Source organism: Nannospalax galili, unplaced genomic scaffold (genome assembly GCF_000622305.1).
Source record: "Nannospalax galili isolate Female #2095 unplaced genomic scaffold, S.galili_v1.0 scaffold414, whole genome shotgun sequence".
NCBI classification, from domain to species: domain Eukaryota; kingdom Metazoa; phylum Chordata; class Mammalia; order Rodentia; family Spalacidae; genus Nannospalax; species Nannospalax galili.
Window position 1 is genome coordinate 135,033 of NW_008334506.1, and position 27,247 is coordinate 162,279.

At 43.3% G+C, this 27,247-nt stretch overlaps 1 protein-coding gene across 1 annotated transcript in view; it reads right to left on the reverse strand.

Moving 5' to 3' along the window:
- Positions 1-321: 321 nt before the first annotated feature.
- Gpr143 (G protein-coupled receptor 143) overlaps positions 322-27,247 on the reverse strand; it is a 31,876-nt gene continuing 4,950 nt past the window's right edge. Inside the window, exons 3-9 of the mRNA XM_008829358.3 lie at positions 25,618-25,712; positions 18,127-18,219; positions 15,274-15,383; positions 12,556-12,664; positions 10,978-11,095; positions 9,729-9,972; positions 322-723 (exon numbers count right to left, since the gene is read on the reverse strand). Coding sequence (XP_008827580.1) covers positions 629-723; positions 9,729-9,972; positions 10,978-11,095; positions 12,556-12,664; positions 15,274-15,383; positions 18,127-18,219; positions 25,618-25,712 — 864 coding nt within the window. The 3' untranslated portion in view covers positions 322-628. The remainder of the gene's footprint in view (positions 724-9,728; positions 9,973-10,977; positions 11,096-12,555; positions 12,665-15,273; positions 15,384-18,126; positions 18,220-25,617; positions 25,713-27,247) is intronic.

Consider the following 27,247-nt stretch of genomic DNA (forward strand, 5'->3'; position numbering starts at 1 on the left):
AGAGATATCATCTTAATGGACAGAAAGGTGGAGACATGGGCAATGATCTGAGTGTAAGGCAGGTTCTAAGGAGTGCTTAGATGATGTCACTCTTGACATAGCATGAGGGCATAGGCAACTTCATTAAAAACGTGCTATGTTGGTACTCTAGTGGGTATGAGAAAGACTGCTTCACATCTCCCAGTGCCCCAGTTCCCATCTGTCCTGCTGGTCCTGTCTCCTGCTGCTGTTTTGCATCAGCCGAATCTTCCAGAAGAGCATTGGCTAGCGGTTGTTTGGACAGAATCTATATCAAGATGGGGCTCAGTCACAGCGTTTTTATTTAACTACTTTTTCAAGGATTTGGATTTGGCACTTAGCATTTAAGCTGGTCTCAGAAGAAGTCCAAATGGCAGTTAAGAGTTGAGAGGAGCCACTGAGTGTTCTAGATGAAATTTTCTATTTCCAAGCTCTCCTGTGTCCTTTGTCCTAACAGCAAGAACATTTTAGTGAGCTCTGCTTATGACGACTAGAATGAGAGTTAGGGAATTCTACATTGTGGCTGCATAGTGATAGAAGGCAGGCAAGAACACAGTCCTAAAGAATGAAAGCTGGAGCTTGAGGACTCTGGGGTCTGACCCCCATCCCTTCACAGGTCTCCCTGGGCTTGAGGAATGGAGTCAACTTCGTGTACATTGCGAGATCCAGTTGCAGTATGGATTTCAATGGTGCTGGCATCAGAACCTGGAGAGGAAACATGAACAGACTGTGATGGGACTGCAGTCTTAGAAGACTTCTGTCTTGTTTTGTTGCTGCAGGGTTACATGTAGCCCAGGTTGCTTCAAATTTGCTATGTATCCAAGAATGATTTTGAACTTCTGATTCTCCTGTGTCCCCCTTCCAAGTGCTAGAACTACAGATCTGTGCCATCATACCCATTTTATGTAGTGCTGAGGACTGACCCCAGCCAGGGCTTTGTGCTTGCTAGGCAAGCACTCTACCAACTGAACTACATCCTCAGCCCCTAGAAAGCTTTTGATCAGCTTCAGAAAATGCTCTTAATACTCAACAGTGCAATGGGGGGTTTTGTTTTGTTTTGTTGTTTTAAGAAACAGTCTCTAGTGAAATCTTAGCATCTGCGTTGTCTTTGAGATAAGGAGAAAAAAAAAAACCCGCTACATTATCCCTTACTATATTTAATCCATTCATTCAAAGAAAGCATGGACCAAGCCCTGCATAATCATCTGGGGCAGCTGACACATGCTTCCAGAGGAAATCTGATAGTTTAAGGTGGTTCTTAAGAGCCCTGGGATGTATTCTGTGGGATGTATAAACACAAGGCAAAGTCCACCCACAGGAGGTTGTGATACAGACAGTGGAGACCCAGTGCCTGCCTGGTCACCTGCACTCAGTTCCAGGAAGTCCCAGAGGGAGGAAATCCAGTCCCTCTGTAAAACTGCCACTTGTCCTCATGGACAATGCCACCAGGCTTCAGCATGCAGCTCCTATCCTTCAGCACCCAACAGTACCCATAGGAATCTTTCAAGTGTGGGAATTGCAACACATAAAAACCCTACATACAGCAGAACATGATTGGCAAAGTTTTGCCAAAACAGCTTCCTTGTTTGATCATAAACTGGGGCTCTAGATGTGATGATTAAGTGACAAATGGTGCTTTTCAGATGGCAGAGTGTGCACATCCAAAAAAGTTCCAAGTTATTTGGCATCCATTTCCTGAGAAGCTGCAAGCAATCTTTCTCTCAGGCCTCAGTGTCTGGAGAAACTTGTGAGAGCCATGTATGATGGGTTATAACTGTAACCCCAGCTATCCAAGAAGATGAGGCAGGAAGAAGAGGGCGAAAACAATGCTTTACTTCTAAAAGTCATTGGTAGTTTTTCTTAGAATGATAGATTTTGTAACTGATCCCATTTTTCTTTAGTTTCCAGCTAGGAAGATCAAAGACACACTTTAAGTATCCACGTGTGGCTCATCCCATCTGGCTTTCTTTGAATCTCGTTGATATTCTATGGTCCTATTCTGTTTCCTTACTAATCAGTTTTCTCTTTGTTTTAGAGTATGAAATGTTTTACTGACAGAAGACACAGTACAGTGATGGAGAGAAGTGGTATTAACCAGCAAGATGAAAGAAAGCATCATTCTCGCCAAGGGTTACCCTGCAGGTCTGCTTAGTGACTTGACTAACTCCTTCTTTCTGGGTTTCAATATCCTTTGGAACAAAGAGCAGACTTATTTTTCCATCCCACAAATACCCAGGAATACTGGCTCTAAGCCAGAGTATATACTGTGCATAGGGAATTCAAATATGGAAGTCACAAAGCAATTAGCCTTTCCCAGTATGCATGGGGAAGTGACTGCCTTCCAAACAGCCTGTAAACCCCACCAATGAACCTTGCTTATTTCTTCAGCTGCCTTTTCTGTCCCTTCTCACAACCCTCAGGCACACAGACCTCCTCCTCCACTTTCTGTCAACTTGGTCCTGCCAAGGGCTTTTGCCTGCCCTCTTTTCTCCCTTTGACTCATCACCCCATTTTCTCATGGTCCTTGTATTTTATTCAGATCTCAATTCAAATGTTACCTCATTCATGGAGAAGCTTCTGGGTTACCCTATCAAAAATCAGACCTCCACCTCCTCCCTGATTGGTGGCTCTCAATTTTAATGAACTGAGGATTGAATTCAAGGCTTTGTGCATGTGATGCAAGCACTTTACATCTGAAATATATTTCTCACACCCTGATCAGTTCTTGTTCATGCCTTTCTCACTACCTGGATGCCATATTACGTATGAACTTGTGGTATTTATTCTGTGTCTTCCACTAAAATAGAGTGCTCAATAAACATATTGAGTGGATAAACACAGTCAAGCCAATGCCCTGGCAGCAGTCAGATCCAGTGCTTGGAAGCTGGGCATTATTAAGACTAATGACCGAAAAAGGACAGAAAGAAGCACAGTTCAAACAGAGGGAAGCAGGATTCCTCTGATGCAAACGGGATGCCCACTGCAGTGCACCTGATGAAACTGGGAAGATACAGGAGTGAGGAAGACAAAGCAAGACTCCTTTTCAGGGTGTCTAGAGGGGATGAAGGAATGATGTTTGGCTCTGGACCCTACAGTCAAGCCCTGATTTGAGTGTGGGTGCTTTTATGGATGGTAAATGAAGACTATCTGGCTGGAGTGGTCAGGCACCCTCTGGGAAAGCTTCTAAGAATTTCTTCCAGAATAGCATTGCTGCAAGAGGGGCTGACTGAAGGCACTTCAAAAAGATTCAGTTCTCACAGGGTCACCCCTGGTTATGAAGTCATCTCAGGCCCACAAGAACTCACGTGGGATTTCTGTGGTTCTGTTCAAAAAGATGCAGCTGAGTGTCATGAAGTGGCTTGTGATCAAGGCCTGGGCTGAGGACGCTCCCCCATGACCTCAAACTTGAGGCTGTGCTTGCTCCACTCCCACGGCTTTGTAGAGTGCATGCTCTTTCACTGTCCAGCCCCCCCCCACCTCCATGGAGAACAGTGATGCATAAGAACTTTCTAGAAGCCAATACTGCAGGAATAGACCCATCTCTCCATCTGTCCTGAGTTAAGCAGGGGGCATGAGCTGTGGGCTCTAGCACAAGCCTGGGTAGCCCTTGGAACTTATTTTCTGTCAGACAGGTCTCCATGAAGGGAGATGTGCACAGAGGAAGACTCCATGGAGACAGTTCAAGGAGGCTGCTGCAATGTTCACTAATTCCTGTTCATGCAAAATCTGCTGATATATAAGAACCATGAAATCATGATATCAAACAGCCAAACACCCAGCAATGATGCTCTGCCTCATCACAGACACACGGCAATGGGACCAAGTAACGGTGGACACATTTCTTTTTATGGTTGAATAATATTTCACTGTATGGATGCACATGATTTTTCAGAATCCTTGGAAACTGAACTAAATTAAATCTTTCCTTTTATAAGTTGTTTTCATGGGATTTTGTAGAGAGAAGAAACTAAAACACCACTAGACCATACAGGATAATACCAACAAAAAGTAAGATGTGGAAATCAAAAATGTGCTACAGTGTGCTAAGCAGCAAAACACCTAAATGATTCTATTTCTGCTCCTGTTCTTTGCAGACGTGTATATGCAAATTCCTGCATAGGGTCACCATATAAAACAGTGGTGACTATATCATAGAAGTCATTTTAATTTCACTATTCTCAGGGTAAGGAGATGCAAAGTTAAGACCTTCACTGCATCTTCACCATGTCCCCACTTCACACTTCTGCAGGAATCATTTGTAATTAATTTTGCCAACTTATTCTGTGCTTGAAGAATTCCTCAAAAAAATTGACCCGACAGATACGCTAACACCACATCACAGTGGGTTCTAAACTGACATGTGCCTTTTTTCTCTTTTCTTTTTATTCATTAATTTATTGGACAGATTTTTTTGGTTGTTGTTGTTTTCTCTTGCACACTTAAAGCACTAGGGATAAAACCAAGGGCCTGGCATGTGCGAGGCAAATGTTCTATTACTGAGCTATACCCCCATCCTGACATTTGTCATTTCTACAGAAATTCTTTCCAAAATTAAAATATTGATTGCATTCTGCTTTTCTCAAAAGACTTCTTTACTTGCTCTCCTTTTCTTCCAAGCTTTTCTCAAACCAGTATTTGCAATGATTGCTCTATTAACAGAATAGAAAACAATTTTTTAATATTTTATTTATTATTTTTATTTTATGTGTGTGAGTGTATCGCCTGCATGTAAGTGAATACACCTGTGTTGTGCAATGCTGCGGAGGTTTGAAGAGGGCTTCAGATTCCCCTGGAACTGGAGTTAAGGATAGTTCATAGTTGCCGTGTGGGTGCTGGGTATCGAACCCGGGTCCTCTGCAAGAGCAGTCAGCTGTTTTGAATTTGTCCAATAAACTATGAGGGCAAAGTTTACATTCCCTGTTACATTCCCCTAACACAGTTCTTAATACACAGCCTGCTGGAGTTCTTAACAGTCAACAGCATTTGCTGGAAAAAAAAATTAAAGAATGGGTATACCCATACTATGAAATATTATTCAGCCATGAAAGGAACTCTGTGCTGATACATGCTATTGGATAAACCTTCAAAATTTTAAACTAAGAAGACAGACATAAAAGGACAAATATGGCACAGTGTGATATATAGGAAACGTCCAGAACATTCACAGACACAAAAAGATTAGTGGCTGCCAAGAATGAAGAATGAGGGCGGAGGATGTAGCTCAATTGGTAGAGTGCTTGCCCAGCATACATAAAACCCTCAGTTCTCTTCCCCAGCACCATTTGAACTGGGTATGGTGTACACCCCCATAATCTCAGCACTTGGGAAGTGGAGGCAGAAGGATCAAAAGTTCAAGATCAGCCTCAGCTACATAGTGAGTTTGAGAATAGCTTGTGATACATGAGACCCTGCCTCGAAAGAAAGAAAGAAAGAAAGAAAGAAAGAAAGAAAGAAAGAAAGAAAGAAAGAAAGAAAGAAACAAAGAGAAAGAAAGGAGAAAGAACGAAAAAAAGAAAGAGAAAGAAAGAAAGAAAGAGAAAGAAAGAAAGAAAGAAAAAGTAAAGGAAGTGTGTTTGAAGACTCACAGTCAAAAGAACATTCTGGCTTTAGATAGTTAAGCTTAGGTGGTGTAAAAAGCCAGAGGGAAATGTATTAATGCAGAAACTCCGTGAAAAATACACATATAATATCTGAACATAAGTGAACGTGTATACCTGAAGGCTATATAACAAGGAACAGAGCCAGACAAGTGAAAACTTCCTTCGAGCTGCTAGTCAGAAGAGACCAAAATAACACAGAAAATTGCCACAGCCCTTGCTTACCTCCCAGAACCTGAAGGTAAGACTCTCCTACTACTGAAGACAGGACATACTTCTGACATAGGACTTGGAGCAAGTGAGCTGGAACCTGGAAGTCTTTTCCCTGACGACTAGCTCTCACAGTACTAGAGGATACTATGAAAGCTGCTAAGGGAGACAATCAACCAATGGTCCAACCCAACTCCAGAGCCCAATAACCACAATGACTGGCACAGCAAACTATCTCTATTTGTCCAGTAGTGGCACTTTTATCTGGGTAGTAATCAACAACTATCTAATTGGACTTAAAGCTCTCTTAAAGGGATCAAACTCTTGGGCAGCACTGTAAATATTGCCAAATACACATGGCTGGAGAGGTCTAGATCCTAGAGAAAACCCTATCTCTGTCATATCTCTAGACAAATTAAATTTCTTACTGTATGCTAAATATGGGTCCTTGTAATTTCAGACAAGTATACCGTACACCACTCATCAAAGAAGTTTCTTTTTGAAACAGATGGATGCTATTGCAGGGTTCCACAGCTGGTCACAGACAGAGAAATGTACATCAGAGAGTTGCCCAGCCCTGAATGATACGCCTGTAGTAGAACCTCTGTACTTAAGGTTCATGGAATATAGTGGAACAGGGGGTAAAGAGAATACTAATATTTCACTCAATTCTCACCAGTGAAGCTTCCTCATACAACAGAGTGTGATGCACACAGAAGTCTACAACTGGCCACGTCTTAGAGAATAAGAGACTGCACAGTGTGTGTGCCTGGATAGGAGTCATTTATTAAACCTCACCCATCCATGGCTCAGGGATCATTGCAGAAGTGGGGTCAGAAAAATCATGAGAGCTAGGGTTGATGCATGAACAAAGGAAACAGGCTTTCAGTCACTGGGAACTTGCTCGTGTGAACTTGCAACAATGGTGTCAGCATGCACAAGACCCATGCCAAGTCAATCAGACAAAAACACAGCACAGAAAGGGGAATGGATGGCAGATTCAAACCCTAGCCTAGGAACTATTGGGAACTGATTACTGCTGGGTGAGGGAAAGTAGATCTTCTTTAAGGGAGAGAGCTGACAGGACTCCAGTGGATGAACTTACACTGAGGGACATCTGGGTACAAATGTTTGACCAGAAAGGGCTTAACACATATGCCAGAATGCATGAAATCTTTGGGAGGGGTGTTCTAATTTGATTAAGATCTATTACATGAAATGCATAAAAACTCAAAGAATTTTTAAAAAAGAGAATGGAAAGTGTTTATAGACTCAGAGTCATAAGAACATTCTAGATTTAGATAGTGTCACTGGCAACACAAATTCATGAATATACCAAAATCCAGTAAACCCTTTAAAGGTTAAATTATAATTATATGGTATGTCAATTATGTATCACAGTGGACTCTCTTTCAGGACCATGGGGGGGGGTCCCAGGGCCCCCATGATAGTCCATACCCCCTTCCTTTGCTTTGTGAATAATTGAGATAAGGGGCTGGAGAGACGGCTCAGCGGTTAAGAACACTGACTGTTCTTGCAGAAGAGCCAGGCTCAAATCCCAGCACCCATATGGCAGCTAACAACTGTCCATAACTCCAGTTCCAGGGGATCTGACAGCCTCTTCTGTCCTCCGAGGGCACTGCATGACACGGGTGCACTTATGTGCATGCAGGTAATACACACACACACACACACATAAAATAAAAATAATAAATTAAATTTAAAAAAAAAAAGAATTGAGATGGGGGCTGGAGAAATGGCTCAGTGGTTAAGTGCACTGGCTGCTCTTGCAGAGAACCCAGGTTCGGTTTCCAGCATCCACACTGTGGCTGTCATGGCAGTTAACAAACGTCCATAGCTCCAATTCCAGGGAATCTGACACCCTCTTCTGACCTCCACAAGCACTGCATGACACAGTTGCACTTACATACATGCAGGCAATATACTCATACACAATAAAATAAAATTAATAAACGAAATACTTTTTTAAAAGAATTGAGATACAACTTGAGTTTGGGCTCTGTGGTACAACAATGGTCTAATATTAGCAATGCACTGGGTTCCATTCCAGCACTACAGAAAGGGGGAAGGAAATCAGCAAAACCAGAAAAAAATCAGCAAAGAAGGGATCCTTAAGAGAACAGTCACTTTGAACAGTGGTTTTCTTTATATTCTTGTTCATTTTCTAAAGACTTTTTGTGAAAACTTTCAACCTTTGAGCAGCAGTCCTAGGCAACATCTTGCTTCAGGGAATGGAAACAAGGAAGGCCTGATTGATGTTGTTTGTCTGTAGTGAGAGAGGTGGGGTGTAGGAGCCAAATGTAGTGATGTTTGTTGTCATCTGTGTTTTATTTGAGTGTCAGAAATGGCTCACCAACTGTGAGCAACCAGAATGGGAATTCAAACACACACAACTCATTCTAGATGCAACTTTTGAGCTCCTTCCCTCATAACATCAGTAACTTAGCATGCTGACAGCAGTCTAAACTGATGGGTCCCTGTCCTTGAAGAACTATTTAAACTACATCAGAAGCCCAAGGGCTAGGGTGTGGCTGCAGTTGCATTAATGGCCTAGCATGGGTGAGGTCCTGGGTTCCATCCCACAGAAAAAGTCTCCAAACACATGGTTTCTTTGTCTTGGAGGTGCAACCAGAACGAATTCTCTATTTCCTCCAGAGCTCCCCATGCCCAGACAGTGCAGCCTCGTGGTATCAGGTCATGGTTTCATCAACATAGTTTCTGAGCCAGGCTTATCCTGTGAGAATGAACCGTGAACCTTCCTCCATGTATTTGAAAAGTAGGAATGGAAAAAGAAGCTAGAACTCATCAGCCATTTGTATACATCTTTCCTTAAAATGCTCCTCCCTCTATATTAGTATCAACCAAAGTAGTTTAGAGACCAACTGAGTGTGTGTGTGTGTGTGTGTGTGTGTGTGTGTCTGTCTGTCTGTCTGTCTGTCTGTCTGTCTGTCTAGGAATGTATATATAGCTAAGGTTTTGTATCCAAGCTTTTGCAAAGGAGACAGTTTCTCACCCAGGGGCCACTCTGCCCACAGAAGACATTTGTTGATGTGTAGAGATTTTTATTTGTCGCAACTAGGGAGGGTGCCACTGGCATGTACTGCTAAACATCCCCCACTGCATAGGACAGGCCACAGGATATAGAATCAGCTCTGAATGTTAATGGTGCCAAGAATAAGGGGTGCTGCTCTGGAGACAATATGTGATAAGGAGCTTACCATTAAACCCACTCCCAATGGCCTGGCTGACAACAGGTGGGGAAGTGCTGATGTCACTATGTGGTTTGCTTTTAAATATATTTTTGTTAGACATGGTGGCTCATGCCTTTAATCCCAACACTCAGGAGGCAGAGGCAGGCAGATCCCTGTGAGACTGAGGCCAACCTGGTCTACATAGTGAGTTCAGGCCAGCTGGGGCTACAGGGAGAGCCAGTCTAAAAATATTTTTTATTTATTTATGTGTGTGTGTGTGTGTGTGTGTGAGCACATATGTGTGGGTGTGCCACGAAGTCAAAAGAAGGCATCAGATCCCCTCACGTTGGAGTTACAGGCAGTTGTGGGTACGAGGAACCAAACTCTTGAGTGTTTTTAAACCTGCTCTCTCCTTACGTTGCCAGGAAATTATAGCAAACAATTAGCTGGATGTGATGTCACATGGCTATAACAGCACCACTCCGGAGAGTGAGGCAGGAGGATTGAAAGCTTAGGCTAGTTCTTGTTCAATAGTGAAATTTTGTCTCAAAAATACATGAAGGAATACATAAAAATAAAAGAAGTGAAAGAAGAGATGCAAGAGTGGAGGGCATCTGCACTGCCCTGTTCCATGATTTCCCAGGGAGCTCTGGGGCTCCGCAGTCTACCTCCCTTGCCACCACGGTGTTACCTTCAGACAGAATGCTCAGCACCTCATCAGAAGTGTGCCCTCTGACACACGCCACCTTCCTGGAAGTGGGGCTTTCATGGACCACACAGGAGTCCACAGGGGACTGGTAAGTGCCTTCGGCAGCTGAGGCAGTCATCACTTCCCACTGGATCACCATCTTGGGAGGCTGGACATCCAGGCTGCATCCTGTCCAACCATAGAAGGCCAGAGACAAGAGAAGTCCTTGGGCTGGATTTAGTATCCCCTGGGAAAGTGAGCAAAAAAGCACATGGCAATCAGAGGAGCACAGCAGGAGTGGCAGCCTTCAGTCACGACAGTGACAAGCCCCACCCACCCTGAGACACCCACTGGACTGCCTTCCTTTGAAGAGGTTGGCTGGTTCATTAGTTGAAAGACACAAACATTGGCCACAGTGGATGTTGTTCCTTCCAGGAAGTACATAAAAATAGGATAAGGAAGGAAGGAAGAATAGGGAGGGGAAAGGGGTTGAGGGAAAATGGGAGGCAGGAGAGGAGAAAGCAGTACAGTGAAGGTGATGAGACAGGGAAAGAGGAGGAAAAATGAGGATGAGGCTCATGGGAAAGCTGATGCAGGAATACTGAAAGTCTGAAGCCAGCCCAAGCTACATAGCAAATTCCAGGCCAGCCTGGGACATTTAACTTGATACTGTCTCAAAGTAAATCAAACAAACAAACAAACAACAACAAAAAAAACCCATAAAGGTTGAGTGTTGAGTGCGTGGTTCAGTGACAGTACACTTGCCTAACGTACAAAGCCCTGGGTTCCACACCAGCACTGCAAAATGAACAATGCTAAAATACAATGACATAACCGTCCCCCCATTTATATCCCTAATTTCTATAGGTATTTTGTGGTCTCAAGAGAAAGAGTCTGATTTGGTGAGTCCATCTCAAATGCTTCATACTCTGGGCCATGGTAACTTAACAAAATTTGCCTTATTTTTATTTACTTTATTTACTTTTGTTCATTCGTTCATTTATTTTTCAGTGCTGAGGATCAAACTCAGAACCAGTCGAATGCTAAGCAAGTGTTATACCACTGAGCCACAACCCAGCCTTGTTCAATAATGAACCCAACAGTGACCGAACCTAGCTCGGCACTGCACCAAGGTGAGGCTGGCAGTCCAAGTAACTTTGCACTGCTTATATACTTACACCATGTGCTTCGAATTATTTTGTATTGATTTTCTTCTTTTCAAAAAGAAAATTTCCAATCTAGATTGTCCTACCATAATAAACCACGTGGTCCTGGCTGCATTCTGGATGCGTTTCAGAGAGCCTCCATGGATGTCTGGTTGTATTTCAAGGTAGAACAAAAGGCTTTCATTGATGATATTAGACAACCAACTGATGGAAAGAAAATGGTCCACAGGTGAAGAAAACATCCAAATGAAACCCATAATGACATTCATAGTGATCTGTAAATGAGTTGGCACCAAGACCATAATTGAGCTGGCACACCAAGACTTTAACTGAAACACAATTCCTTCTCTCAGTCTAAGGCAGGCCTTAAAAACGAGTCCTCCTGATGGAAACACTCAACATCACATCAACGTGTAAACTTTCAGCCCTGCATCAATCCAGAAATCACTCTCTATATGAGGAGTAACCTAAAACTTTGATAGAGACCAAAATGCTTCTTTGATATTTTATGTGGAAATTTGTGTGTGTGTGTGTGAGAGAGAGAGAGAGAGAGAGAGAGAGAGAGAGAGAGAGAGAGAGAGAGAGAGAGAGAGAGAGAGAGAGAGAGAGAGAGAGAGAGAGAAACAAGTGTGGGGGGAGGTCAGAGAATAACTCTCAGGGGTCAGCTCTCTCCTGCCACCTGTGGGATTCATGTCAGGCCTGAGCACAAGCGACTCTATCCAATGAGTAATCTCACCAGTCTTTATGTAGGAATTTTAAATGTTACTCTTGGAGGATCCATGGAGCTTAAAACTTCAAGTTTAGTGTATTTTTGTCAGTCAATAATTTGGGCCTCTCCTAGGAGATTCCAAAGACATGTCTTTATGCTAGGTGACTTGTTACTACCACGAACGTTTGCCCTATCACACACAACACTGATTCACCAACTTGCTGCATGTTCTGAGGTCAATATTTTTACATGATTTTTATTATGTGTTTTCAAAGCATCAGTCACAAACATTTGTGTAAGACACCAGCGATGGGCATAATAAAGAGAGAACAGATGTTCAACCTCTTCTCTACCCATCAGTGAGCTGAGTCTTTACACTGAAGATATGCTCTTGACTCTTTCTCTGCAGACATGGGAATTCTGGGGACAAGAATGAGGCAAATGGATACACTTTAAAAGTATCATCTTTTAAAAATTTTTGGTTAGCCCAGCAATGGGACAAAATACTAGGTGTACATGGTTTAAACCTTTAAAAACAGACACAGAGCTAGGCATGGTGGTGCATGCTCGCAGTCCCAGCACTGAAAAGGCATAGTAATGTAGTGAGACATTGGCTCAAAAACAAAAACAAAACAAAAATGAAAAACTAGCTGGGTCTATCTCTAAAACCGAAAAAGAAAGAGAGAAACAAAGAAAAGAAAAATGAAACACTGGACTTTTTAATTCTCTAGGCTTGATACCTAATTGTAAACTTTTACAAAATATATGAATTCTGGATCCGTTGCCTTGTGTTTGATGTATTTCCTTAAAGGACAGCCTGCATGGTTTAAAGATTTTCCTTTCAGATTCTTTCCCTTTGGAACTCCCAGGTTACACTTAAAAAAGCAAAATAGCAAGTTGGCATATCCCTTCCCACTGGCATCAACAACAACGAAAATACTTGAAGAAAGGTTACCAAGCAATTAACACCAGCATGATTTTGAAAAATCGGGTCTTGATCATGGCTCCCATCAGTCTCTCGTTCTCTGTATAAACACCTTTTCTTCCTTTCAGTAAAGAGGCCACTGTGAGGAGTGCAGAGGAATGTCAGCAACGTTCATGACTTACATTCACTTCACAACAGAGAAGGAAATTAAAGCAGGTATGAATTATTCACAGCCAGAAAAGCATGAGACAAAGCCCATTACTGACAATCATTATTCACAGTATCATACCTGGAGACCTCATAGACACTGAAACATATATACATATAGACACACATAGCATGTACACATACACATACATATATATACACATACACACAAGCTTTCACTTTGGAACCATTTCTTTAATGAATGTGGTACTGGTGTTAAACCTAGGGTCTCATGAATGTTAGGCAAGTACTCTACACTGAGATGTATTTCAGCTTGATATACTGTGCCCACAGAATTCCCGCATTCCTACTTCCCCCACTGTTAACATCATGCACAACTGCAGGACTTTCATCACAACTCAAAAATTATTACTGCATTTTTTATGAATTGAATTCCTGATTTTAGTACTATTTTACTAGTTCAGGCACTATTTTTTAAAGGCTTATTTTACCTGTTATGACACATACACTTATTACTTTAAAATATTGAAAAAGTTAATATTTCTCCTTAGAGAAAAGTTAGAAAATATATGTTTAGAGAAGAATTAATGACCCATATTGCCTCCAAACAGATATAACCACTAAAACACTGTTTGCCTAAGAAATTTCATTGCTTTGACATAAGCCACTATTTTTTAAAGAGTTATTTTTTATTTTTATGCGCGTGCGCGTGTTTGTGTGTGTCTGTGGGGGGTGTCTATGCTGCCTGTATGTGGACACTCAAGGAGGACTTCAGATCCATTGATCCATTGGAGCTGGAGTTATAAGCATTTCTGAGCTGCTGGACACATGGGTGACAAACTGTACTCAGGTTCTCTGCAAAAGCACTAAGTGCTCTTAACTGCTAAGTCATCACTCCAGCCCTATAAATCACCATTTTAATGTAATTTTGAAACCAAATATTGCTATATTAAATGCACAGTATTTAAGTGTCTATAGAAGAAGATTCATCCAAAGAAAATAAATTCCTGTTACTAGTAATACACTTTTAAAAATATTTTTTAAATTTCTACAACCAGCGGCTAAAGAGATGGCTCAGTGGTTTTAAGGGCACTTGCTGTGCTTGCAGAAGACCCAAGTTCGGTTCCCAGCACCTACATGGTACCTCAAAAGTGCCTGTGACTCCAGTTCTAGGGAATCCAATGCCTCTTCTGCCCTGTGAAGGCTCTCGCATTACATGTGGTGTACATAAACTCACACAGGCACATACAGATACATAAAAATAACAAATAAATCTTTTTTTAAAGTTCTGCAACTAACTGCTCGTAGTCTATCATAAAGTGTAATATTAGGGGCTAGAGAGATGGCACAGTGGTTAGTAGCACTTGCTGTTTCAGAGGACCCAGGTTTGGTTCCTAGCATTCACATGGTGGCTCACAACTGTCTGTAATTCTAGCTACATGGAATCTGATGCCCTCTTCTCACTTCTGTGGGCACCAGGAACACACATGGTGCATATTTATACATGCAGGAAAAACACTCACATACATAAAATAAAAATGAAATATTTTTAATGGCTATATTTAATGCATTATTTAAAAGTCAATAGGAAGAGAGACTTATCTAAAGAGTCAACAATTTCTTATCATTGGTGATAAATACTTAAAAAAAAAAAACTCTTTCAAAATTTCTACAACCTCCCAGCACTTGGGAGGCAAAGGCATGTGGATCTCTGTGAGATGGAGACCAGCTTGGTTCACATAGTAAGTTCTAAGCCAGCTAAGACTACAGGGAGACCCTGTCTCAAAAAGAAAAAAAATTAAAATTAAAAATCCCAAACCAAACAAAAATTTCTACAACCACCTGCTAATCTAAAGGTTCAAACAAAAATTTCTACAACCACCTGCTAATCTAAAGGTTCAAATAACCTTTACATAAAGACCGATGATCTCATTCACATTGGGACCAAGAGATACACAGACGCTTGAGGTTGGCAGTCACACACTCCACGTCACACTCCCTTGAGGGGGTGGTGGGGCTGAGACACAGATGCGCAGTTTAGTTGCAAGAGTTCTATCCGTCTGCTGACTCACTCCCTCCCTCTCATCCCTAGTTTTTACCATTGCAATGGACTCATTTCCTGTGCTCTACTTCCTGTTTTCTGCCCATCTGACAAAATGCATAGGCCAAGTGCATAGACTCCAAATCCATACCTGATCCCTTCCCTCATCTGCCTCTCACTCTATCCACTTCTATCCCCATCTCTAAAGTTGTATACAGTCACTGTCAGGACCTCCAACACATGCCGAGGACAGACCCTGGAGGAGCCCAGCACAGAGGTGAATCCTCAACCTGAGCTGAAGGTCTTCATCTAAACAAATGTCAGCAAAAAAACCTCGTGCAGGGAATAAATAGGCTTGCACATTTTCACTTATTAAATGTGGTCAGCGTGTCTAACTGGATTCTGCTTGTGTTTTTGAAGACTGATGAATAAGGTCAATTGTGGGTAATTCCAGAAGGACAAGGTGTGTTATTATGTGAGTCCCAGGTGTGGAGATATACTCAGTGTATGTGTACCTAGAGCAATTCCCCCAGATTTACCTGCATTCACTGTCTTGTGGAACAGGATGGGGTTGGCCACAAGGACGAGCAGTAGCGGCAAATATGTGGTGACATAGTGAGGGATAGCGTGGTCCAGGCCCCTCTCACACCTTAAGGGAGAAACATTGAAACACTTTCCTTGAATAAAAAAGCTTTGGTTAAGACAGGCCACTTATCTAGAAGCTGAGATAAGAAGATCGGGACAGAGAGGGAAATGCACCAGTTTGCTTCCAGATTCTGTGACGGTGTTAGAAGGAAATCTGACTCATTTCTCTTCTCTGAAAAAAAGCAACGCATTACAGGAGGATGGTAAGGGAAATGGGTCATGTTCCTGCCTCATAAATGGGAGGAGCCATGTAGCATTCCACTGAGGTATCTTTCAAAGGTCCCTGCTGGGAAAACTTAAGGATGGAAAATACATTCTAGGATGGTGAGTTCTTTGCACTGGCCTCTTCAAGAAAAAAAAACACGCAATTCAAGTGGAGACAATGGTACCCATGTAAGTACTAGACTTTGAGTACTTGCTACGTGGCCTTGCCCAATAATATGAACAACATGAATTTCCAATCCTTGAGAAATTAAGAATGTATAAACTTAAGATTTAAAAGGAAAGGTGTTCTCCTTATGGATAAGGGAACTCTCCATGGTTCTTTTCAGGGAAACTGACAAGTTCTATTAATGAGTCACAGAAATCACAGCTCACCATGGGATGTAGTAGACAGCCACACACTCAAAGGTCTAAAATATCAACTAAGGCATCCGTGATGTAGAAGAAGGAAAAAAAAAAAGACAGTGAGGAAGTGGGAAGTGAAGGCAAAGAGGACACAAGACAGCTCAGACACAACCAGAGAGGCCAACAAGCCCGTGTGGCCATGGACAGTGAAGTGATAAAAGGAATGTGTTCATATCATGGTATGTTCAAAGAACCGCAAAAAAAGAAAGTCAGGCAGGGAAAGCACACCACCTGTATCCTTTTGCCATAGGAAGCATTGCAACACTACATTGTGATGCCTCATTGTAGCAGCAATGTTCTGCTGCTGAAAGTGGTCTGGAAAGACTCCAGGGCAGTTAGAGAAATAAGGGGGAAAGAAGGGATTCTGATGCAAAAGTAGAAAGCAAGTGACAGATGAGAGTGAGGATGTACTTGAAGAATGCCAAGCATTCTGGAACATGGGCAGTGCAGGGCTAAGGGATGATTGTGCATCAAGACCCTTAAGTTGGGGCCATCTGCTGAAGGCCATTGGGTACCTAGGGACTCCTTGCAAGCCTTGAAGCAATGGAACTCTCAGGCTCAGACACAATTTTTCTGGAAGATGCCAGATCCCACGGGGGAGCACAGGGGAAAGGAACTGACTATCCAATCAAGTGCATTCTGTTAACAATAGATGTGACACTGTGTTTATCCTATATAAGTTACCCAGAAAGCAGACTATACAATAGATCTGCACAGAGCTCCCTGAGAATACTTAAGGTAGGCCATGCCATGCCAAAGTGGAGACATTCAACTGAGAAACTGAAAGAAGTCAAAAAGATCTAGATCTATACTTTAGGTCAGTGGACTTTTCTTTTCACGGAACACATAGTCCATATATTTCAGCTTTGTGGTCTCTTGCAACTTCTGAATTCTGTCTCTGTGGAGAAAAGGCAGCCACAGATAGCACATAAACAAATAGGTGTGGCTGTCTTTAAATAAAACTTTATTCATAAACACAGGCAGAGGGCCAGATTTATCAGGAAGGTTTTCTTGGGCTGGTCCCTGGTCTACACATTCCTGAAATCACAGAGAGACACTGTCCACCTCTGTCTGTTTTCCACTTGAAATTAGAGTGTACATCCTTAAGCCTTGAGGTTTTATAAATAGTTTCTTTTTTCTGGGGATGGATTACAAGACCCCAAGAATATAAAGTAATTTCTCTACCACTGAGTTACAACCCCAAGGCCTCTCCCCTGTGTTTTGTTGTCCAGGTGGATCTGGCTATTTAGCCAGGCTAGCCTTGAGCTAAAAATTTCCTGGTTCAGCCTTGTTAGTGCTGGGATCACAGGTCTGCACCTCCATGCCCAGCTTGGATAAAATTTTACACTTGAAAAAACTGCTGAAACAATTTCAGAGCCCACAGGTCCCTTCAGGTGCTCAGGAGAGCTGAAAGTATAGAATGGAGAGAGAGAGAGAGAGAGAGAGAGAGAGAGAGATTTTTAAGACCTCCACAGAGCTTCTGGAAGATCATCTGAAATCCACAGGTGTTCAGGAGAGCTGAAAGTATAGAATGGAGAGAGAGAGAGAGAGAGAGAGAGAGAGAGAGAGAGAGAGAGAGAGAGAGAGAGAGAGAGAGAGAGAGAGAGAGAGAGAGAGAGAGAGAGAGAGAGAGAGAGAGAGAGAGAGAGAGAGAGAGAGAGAGAGAGAGAGAGATTTTTAAGACCTCCACAGAGCTTCTGGAAGATCATCTGAAATCCACTGTTGGAATGTTGAACTCATTACTCATCCAAAGTAAGCTAGAGGAATAAAACCTAAATAGTGGGTAGGGGGAAGCGATGGAAGCATGGAAGTGACGTATGTACATCTCTGCAGGCATAGTTATGGGGGGTATACCTACATCTTGCCGTGTACACTGTGTGTTCAGACAACTACCCGCACATATAAGAAAGGAAGGGGCAGGGAAAGCTTCACAGGAGTACAAGGGATGGTAGCAGGCTTTCTGTGTCTTCAACTGGATAGGCCTGAGCAGATCAAGTGGTCCCAGACAATGGCCTCAGCTTCAAGAAACCCACTCAGTGGCTCAGACCCTTTCATTCCCTGCAAGAGACACATAATAGAGCAGGGAAGTGGGGACTGTGTGGCTGGGTGCCTGGGCTTACCTGGATACGGAAGGGTAGTAGAGCATCACTGCCCCCTCTACAGAGAGCAGCACAGCCAGACCCCAGGCCATGATGTGGTACAGGAGGATGGTGCTAGGAGAGAAACAGAACACATTGTGGTACAGGGTATGGTTCTAGGAGAGAAGCAGAGGGGGCAGCATAGCTCACAGGGGTACAAGGCTGCTCAGGGAAATGACCAGATGAACTTCTGTACTGCCAAGGGCTTCTTGTGTAACTGTTGGGGGGGGGGGCGTGGCTGTGTTTAGATTTTTGTTTTTTAATTAAGGTGAAATTCACATCATATAAAACTAGCTGTTTAAGCCAGGCACAGTGGTTCATGCCTTTAGTCTCAGCACTTGGGAGGCAGAGGCAGGCAGATCACTATGAGTTCAAGTCCAGCCTGGTGTACAACAGTGACTTCCAGGCCAGCATAGCTACATAGTGAGACCCTGTTTCAAAAACCTAAAAACAGCAATGACAACAACAACAACAACAAAAACAAAAACCCAACAAGTAACTATTTGAAAGTAAGCAATTCAAAGACACTTTACACACCCACTGTGTTGTTCAACCATCACCACTACTTAGCTTCAGAAGATACTGATCACCCCAAAAGGAAACCTTGTTCCCACAGTAGTCACTACTATTTCTTGCGGACCAGGGCCCTTGACAACCACGAATCTGCTTTGAGTTCGTGGAATTGTCTGTTCTGGACACTTCATGCAGACAAAATTATATTGGGTAGCTTTTGTGTCTAATTTCTTTCACTCAACATGCTACTTGTGGTTGAATCCACACCTCCTCCGATGGAAATTTAGGCCGTTTCTCATTTGGGTCTACTATGAGTAGTGTTGGTATGAACATGTGTACTCAAGTATTTGAGTTTCTGTTTTCAATTCTTTGGTGATAGTGCTGGATTCCATGATGTTTCCGTGTTTAGCTTCCCTCCTCCCTCCCTTCTTTCCATCCTCTCTTCTGTGGAGCTGGTGACTGAATGGATGCACATCTTCATGCATATGGCACTTCATTGCTCTGTGACTGAGCTGCACTCCAGCCCCTCCATATTTAACTTTTGAAGAAATTCAAATCTCTACGTCTTTGACAAGTTATGCACGATGCTTGATTTCTGTTCTTGGTTTTGGGATTTTTTGGTCTTTTTGAGACAGGGTCTCTCTCCCCTTTGCCCCAGTTGGCTTAGAGCTCACTATGTGGACCAGGCTGGCCTTGAACTCACAGGATTCGCCTGCTTCTGCCTCTCAAGTACTGGGTTTAAAGGCATGTGCACACCACCTCCCCTCCCCCCTCCCCCCACCCCCGCTTGTTTTTTTTGTTTTGTTTTTAAGTAGGGTCTCACTATGTTAACTAGAGTGGCCTTGAACTCCTGAGCTGGAGCAATTATCCTGTTTTAGTTTACTAAGTAGCTACAACTATAGACACACACCACCACACCTGACTCCAGCTTTGAAGAGAGCCATCATAATGGAACTGGCTGCTATTTCTGAGCCTCATTCTCAAGAAAATCACAAAAGAGGCAGTCTCATCTATGAGCCCCTCTGACAGCACTGCCCAGCTGCCATTTGGCATGATTTGAATGTCACCATGAAATCCTAAAGTGAAAGTCATGGCATAAAGAGGTGAAGCCTAGGGGGTTGGAGAGATGGTTCAGTGGTTAAGAATGCTTGCTTCTCTTGCAGAGGACCTGGGTTCAGTTCCCAGCACTCACATGGCAGCTAACAACCATCTGTAATTCCAGTTCCAGGTGATCTGAAACTTTCCGGCATTCATGGGCACCAGGCATGTAAATGATGCATATACATATATGCAGGCAAATAGTCATACACATAAAAATAAAAATAAAAATAATACCTAAAAAAGTTTTTTATGACCTAAAGACTTCCCATTAAGCCCGGACCCCTTAGAGGCTCCATCATCTCCCAGTTGCATCCAATCATGACCAAGCCTTTAACACATGGGCCTTTGAGGGACAAGAAAGATCCAAGCTACAGTAGACACCCTCTCTGTGGCACAGTTCTCATGCCTGCTCCTCTTAGCTCTCCATACCCACCCAGCCTCCCGTCTTACTCATCCTGCAGCCTGATCCCAGAAAGAAGCCTTGAGACAGTGAGGGTCTCATCACTGACTCCAAACAGCCGCCTGACTTCTAACAGCATGGCCTTGGTCAAAACATCTACCACAGTATTGTGTCACTCCTCTCAGCAATGTAAACAATGAAACTTTTCATGGCCTCCCAAGTCATTATTCTAAAGGACAGGTGGGGGTCGCCCCTGCAGCTTCCTGCTACTTACATTACAAGACAGACTGGGGGTCCCCAGGTCTCTTCCCACTGTCCTACCGGGGGACCATACCATGTATGTCCGACTCCCTGAAGACACAGTAAGAAGACAGTAAATCTGAGAATACTAAGTCTGAGAACACTAAGGAGACCAGCATCACATGTACCAGGACCCGGGAGAAATATGCTGGATCCTCAGTATGGTCACTCTTGGGTCTTTAAAGAGGAGGAGATGATCCCCATACTCTTCAGCCAGGGAAGATACATTAAGTATGGACCATAGGAAGTCCAGCGAGAGTGCTAACAACATACACCACTATATGGAAAACCTCACAGCTATAATGAAAGAAACCAGACTCAAAAAGCTCCATGTCTTGTAAGATTCCATTTATGTGCGGAGACTGCTAATGGGTACAAGGTTTCTTTTGGCAGTGATGGAAATGCTGGAAACTAGTAGTGGTACTAATCAGTGTATAACTTGGTGAAAGCCCTAAATGTACTGACTTCTTCTCTCCTTCTTCCATGAGCATCCTGGAGACTGAGCTCAAGTTGCTAGGCTTGGTGGCAAGTGCCTTTACCCACTAAGCCATTTCACTGGCTCAAAACATGATGACTTGTATACATTTAAAGCCAAGTATAGTGTGTACTCTAGAGACGGCTCAGCACTTAACAGCACTGACTGCTGCTGCAGAGGATCCAGGTTCAAATCCCAGCACCCACCAACCATCCTCAACTCCAGTTCCAGGGGATCCAATGCTATTCTCTGACCTCTGTGGGCATTGCATGGCATGGGTGTACTTACATACAGGCAGGCAACATACTCATACACATAAAATAAAAATAATAAAATATTTTTAAAAGTCAAGTATGATGGCATATGCTCATAATACCAAGAGTGGGGAGGCTGAGGCAGAAAGATCATGAATGCCAGTCTAGAAAATTTGAGGGCAGTATGGGCTAGATAGCAAGAGCTCATCTCAAAAATAAATCTTTCTTTTTTTTTCATTTATTGTGTATGTGTGCACACACATGTGCACACGTGCCTCTGCACGTGGGAAGGTCAGAGAACAACTTGGGAGTGCTCTCCTTTTACCATGTGGGTTTTGGAGATTGAACCCAAGTCATGACATTTGGTGGCAAGAGCCTTTATCCACTGAGCCATCTCACCAACCCTCAAAAATATCTTACATGTAAATTATATTTCAATTAAAAAATAACATGGAGTTATTTGTGAGGAATCTCAACTTTCCTTGGTCAAATGTGTATGGAGCAAAAGTTGCAAACACAGAACATGCTTATGTTACAGTAGCAAGAAAGGCCCCTTATGAGCCTGGGGGAAACTTAACATTCCAGTTTTGCTGGGTCAATCACCTGCTCATAGAACCACCCCTAGGAAGCAGCTCCACCTTAAGTCATACTAAAGAGAGAGATGGAATAACAAGTATGTCAATGAGATGGTGAACTTCTCCTGTCCAGAACTTCTTTAGCCCAGCATCCCCACGGCCCGGTGAAGTCACTTACGGTCAGGGCCGCAGACATGCTCTGTAAGTCTGTATGCCTCTTCAAACTTTTTTAAATTTTTATATTTATTTTATGTGTATGAGTGCATTGCCTGTGTATATGTAAGTGCACCTATGTTATGCAGTGCCTGCAGAGGACAAAAGAGGGTGTTGGATCCCCTGGAATTGGAATTATTGACAGCTGTTAGCCGCCATATGGGTGCTGGGATTTGGACCTGGGTCTTCTGCAAGAACAGCCAGTGTTCTTAACTGCTGAGTTAAAAGCATAATCTTTTTTTAAAATCTATTTTCTAAGCATGCTTTCCCTGAAACTTTTTTGGCTTTCTTATTCTTTCTTTAAAGCTCCACTTCCTGCCATGTAAATGCTAGTTCGCCATGTGTCTGACCTCTGGCCTGTGTAGGGGTTTTAAAGGGGCATGGCTTTATGGATTTTCCTTCTCCTCTCTATTCTCCTCCTAAGGGCAGCTGCTGAGATTTACAGCTTGCCCCCTGAGGATTTTTCTTTTAAAATTTAATAAAATTCTTCTATAGTTTCCAATTGAAATCATTCTTAAACACTTTTATTGAGACTAAGAACCCTAATAGGGGAGCCTGTTTTCCCTGTATCACAAGGAACAAAACAAGTCCCTTTTCTGAACAGGGGCCTAAGAATCTCAAGAGAGTAGCATACAAGAATCAGACAGTGTCCCTGCCCACCCACAAAACACTTTACTTAGGGGACAGGCACAGAGGCTGAGAAATTAAATTCAGATCTGTGACTGACCTAAGGGGGACGAATAAGTTCGTAAGTTAAGCAGCTAAACAGTATGGCAGCCAGAATAAAGTCTACAATGACATCCATGTCCTGATTTCTGATTTCCAGAACCTAGGAATATGTAGCTTGATATGGCAAAAGAGTTCACAGATGTGACAGAGTGAGGGTTTTTAAGAGAAGCTCAGCTTGGATTACCAGGGTGGGCGAATGTAATCACTGGTATCCAAGAAAATACAGGATCTTTGGACTAGGGTGTACATAGTGAAACCCGTGTCTCCAACAAAATGCAATGAGATAAATATTAAAGCTTAAACAACTAAAATCTAGGAGTGGGGACAGCTCAGTTTAAAAAGGAGGATAGGTATCTTGGGTAGAAATCAGAAAAAGGGCGCAATTTGAAAGCTCACGTGGACAAGCCATGTCTCAGGACCTGGTAAGAATTAGGACATCCCATGTTCTGCAAGCAAACCTGAGGATTTCCTTTCTTCCTCCTTCCTCTGCACTCCCCATTCCCTGCATAGCTCACATTCCTGTCATATCCTTCCTTTATCTTTGTGCTTATATATACCCCCCTGTTCTTCCCCCACCCCCAGTCCCCACCAAGATTTAGTGCTATGCAGCCAGGAACTCTGGAATTAGACCCATGTAGAACCACCTAATCCCATTTGGCAGCAGGCTATGTTCAAATAGATGCTTCTCTGTGACATGTGAACACAGAAGGGCTCCATCAGTCACACATGCTAGTTGTCATAGAAGACACCACAGGACACCTAGCAAATGGCATCCCATGTCCCATTGGGATTCTGACTCTCAAGCTGAGCTGTGTGGACACAAGCATGCTGATGGATCAGAGCAGGAAACCAGGACCTACTCTTAGCAGGAAGAGAAGCACAGGCTGGTACACAAAGCTTCCAGAGAAGAAACATTTTGTAGCCAGCTGTCTGAGAGAGCACAGGGAAATGATTCTAGCATATTTTGCCTCCCACACTGTAGCCAGTTCCTGGGGCAACCCTCCCCCTAGCCTCATTAGGGCTGGAAGCCAGAGGGCAAGCACCTCAGAAATATGAGCATTGCCGGAACTGAAATCTGTGTGGGGACTCATCTACCTCAAAGCGGCTCTCTGGAAAGGTCTGTACCACTGAAGACTGCAGAATCTGCTCATTTCACACACTCCCACCCCCGGCCCTAGGCTGTGCTGGATACACCTACAGAGGGGAGAGAAAGCAGGCCAGGGGGTAAGGCCAACCAAGTCCAAGGCTGGAGGTCACTGAAGTCTGGACAATGGTTCTTCTTCCTCTGAGACAATAAACAGATCTGAGCCAGAGAATGCAAGGCAGCAGCAAATCAGTGACTGATGTCATCTGAAACCCAGGTGGGGTGTGAGCCTGTACTCCAAGTTAGTGGTAACCCAGTGTTAGCTGGACCATAACTGAACTGCCATACCTTTTTAAAATTTATTATTTTTATTTTATGTGTATTATGAGTATATTGCCTGTATGGATGTACGTGCACCCATGTTGTGCAGTGCCTGAGGAGGTCAGAAGAGGGTGACAGATCCCCTGAAACTAGAATTATGGATAGTTGTTAGCTGCCACGTGGGTGCTGGGAACAGAACCTGGGTCCTCCTAACTGCTAAGCCATCTCTCCAGCACCCAGGACCTCCACACCTTTATCTGAATGCTAGATGGCTTCAAACTGCAGGTATGCATAAGCTCCTTCACAAACTTTCTGTTGCCCACACTTTCTTTTGTTTTTGAAGCAGGGTCTTACTATTCAACCTGGGCTGGCCTTCAATTATAGATCCTCCTGCCTCAGTCTCTAGGGTGCTTGAAATCATTCAAGTGTTCACCACAGAGGACCACACTGTCATTTTCTCACAACAAGCAGCACCTACAGTTCAAGACTTTCCCCCAAGATCTCCAGCCCCATCTAATATTACTTGAAACCTGCATATTCCATACCAGGATCTATACTGAAAAGCTGAAATGTAAACCTTACATCTGTCTTAATGACGTTTCTTGGGATTCCCATTAAAGAGAAAAATATTCCCCGGCCAAAGAAAACACATAAGCATTGACAATACTTCGAAGGACATGTGGAGTTTTGCCAGTCATGCTTGCCAAGCTAGTCCCCTGACCCCACCAGCTGCAGTCTCCCAGCGGCCATTTACAGAAGCATTAACCTTCTGTATGATGGTGGACCCCAGAAGCCACACTCTGCCCAGCACCTTCTAGATGCCAGTGTCAACATCAAACACCCTACTAGAAACTTTACCTCAAAATGAATTCCAAAGTCCCTGAGGAGTAAGAGACAGGAGCGGAGTCCAGGTGGTAGAGTATAAAATGTTGGGTGAGCAGATATTCCTTCCCATACCAAGTGAGGGAACTGTCACATAGGGTCACAAAGTGTCCACATTATTCAGTATTGCAGTGGCCACCTCCAAATGTTTGTTTTCCTTCCTTTGCTGCTGCTGTTTTTATTTTCATTTGGGCACTGGTAATGAACCCAGGACCTTGAACACACATGCTCTATACGTGAACTTCCCAACAGCCTCTAAATATTTAATTTCTCAAGTTACCTATTTGTAAGCTTTCAAGAACCTCAATGTTTTGAATTTGCCTTTGATGTCTTATAAAAACGAGCTGTCAGCCTGGAATGGTGTAATCTCAACACTCAGGAGGCAGAGACAGGAGGATCTCAGGATCAAGGCCTGCTTGCACTGCACACACAGTGAGAACAAGTCTCCAAAGGAAATGTTATCATAACAATGACCGGGTACAAATACTTTTGGATGGGAATTCAACTGACAGGCTGATAGATGGTGTGAGACATGCTGCAAAGAACCTTTGAGTGGTCAGTGGCATCTGCAAATCTTGTTCATCAAAATAAGGGGATACATCCCTGCTCATGTCCCCAGTCAATACCTCAGTCCTGCGGATCTCCTGATCACCAGATATACATCAACTGCATAGCAGAAGAGCCACCAGAAGCAGGCACTGTACAACAGCTGGATCCATATCTGTAATCAAAAGGAGCTCAGCATCAAAGATTCTGGCAGCATGCATGAGGTACCTAACCTATTCCTGGAGTGAGTGGGCAGACACACGTTTGCCCAACAACATGGGTGAGCTGTCCCATGTGAACACATTCGCAGGAACCCAGAGTGGCCGTAGCTAAGACAGAGGGGCGTGTGTGTGTGTGTGTGTGTGTGTGTGTGTGTGTGTACATTTGTCCTCTGTTTATACAGTTGGATATGACATGGGAACTTCACCTCTGGTCTGCTTGCAGACCAGGCAGGCAGAGGTCTGCAAGTCCAGTTTACAATGGTGGGAGGGTTCCTGTAGTTTGACGTAGAAGCTCTGTTTCTGATAAGGGAAGATTATGGGCCCAAGAGACTCAGAAAGCCCTTGAGTAGAAGGGGATAACAGGAGGGGAGTGCAGGTAGTAGACAGAATAAAATCAATGTACCCTACTAATGTTGGCTAGGATGGGGCCTCACTTGGATGCAGTTAGGAAGCCATGGAGAGGAGGAATGGAAGGCAGCTGAGAATTCTGCAGAGTAACTCAGACTCCACATAGCATTCATGCCTTCTATACCAACCCTGAGGGTCAGTGCAGTGCAGGAAGCATAGCATGTTTTTGTGTCTGCCTCTGTGCATAAAAAATAAAGATTTATCAAATAATTGATTTATCCAAAAATTTCACATGGAGTATTTGATGTATATTTAAATATATCCCACTTGGCAAACCACATTCAATCTCCCTGCCTCTCTCTGCAGTTGCCTTTTACTGGGGCTATTTCCACACTATGGAGAATGTGCATATGGATGCTTAAGGTGGAGGCCATGGCATTGGAAGGGTCACTCTCAGACATGAGTGTGCATCTGCACCACAGGAAGGTTTGGTCTCACAAACTCCTGATCCTGAGGTCCAGATCAAAGCCTGAGAATTTGCATCTTTCACAGCACCTAGTCTCTGTTGTTGCTTACTGGTTTTTTGTTATAGATATAGATATAGATATAGATGTATAGGTAGGTAGATAGATAGATAGATATAATTTTGTGCACTTCATTCAATACATCTTAAGCATATTTACACCCCAGCCCCTATGTGTACTCTCCATAGCTCCCCCCCATCAGATTTCATGCATTCTGTCATATATGTTAAGGCCTATCGAGTCAAGTTTGTGACTCCAGATGTCCCTTGAACTGAGTTCATCCACTGGAGCCTGGTTAGCCTATCTAGCATCACTCCTTTAAAAAAGACCAACTGTCATCCAGCAGCGGTCAGCTGCCAATAGTTCCTAAGATAAGGGTGAGGCTTCTTATCCATTTCCCTAGTTCTCTGCTGGGTTTTTGTCTGGTTTGAGTTTGCATGGGATTTGTGCATGTTTTCACCATTGCTGTAAGTTCATATGAGCAATTTCTCAGACACCTAGAATACTGTTTCCTTGAGGTTATCCACCACTCCTGGCTCTTGCAGTCTTTCTGCCCCTTATTCCACAATGGTCCCTGGGCCCTGGGATGCAGAGGTTTAATATAGGAGTCCTATCCA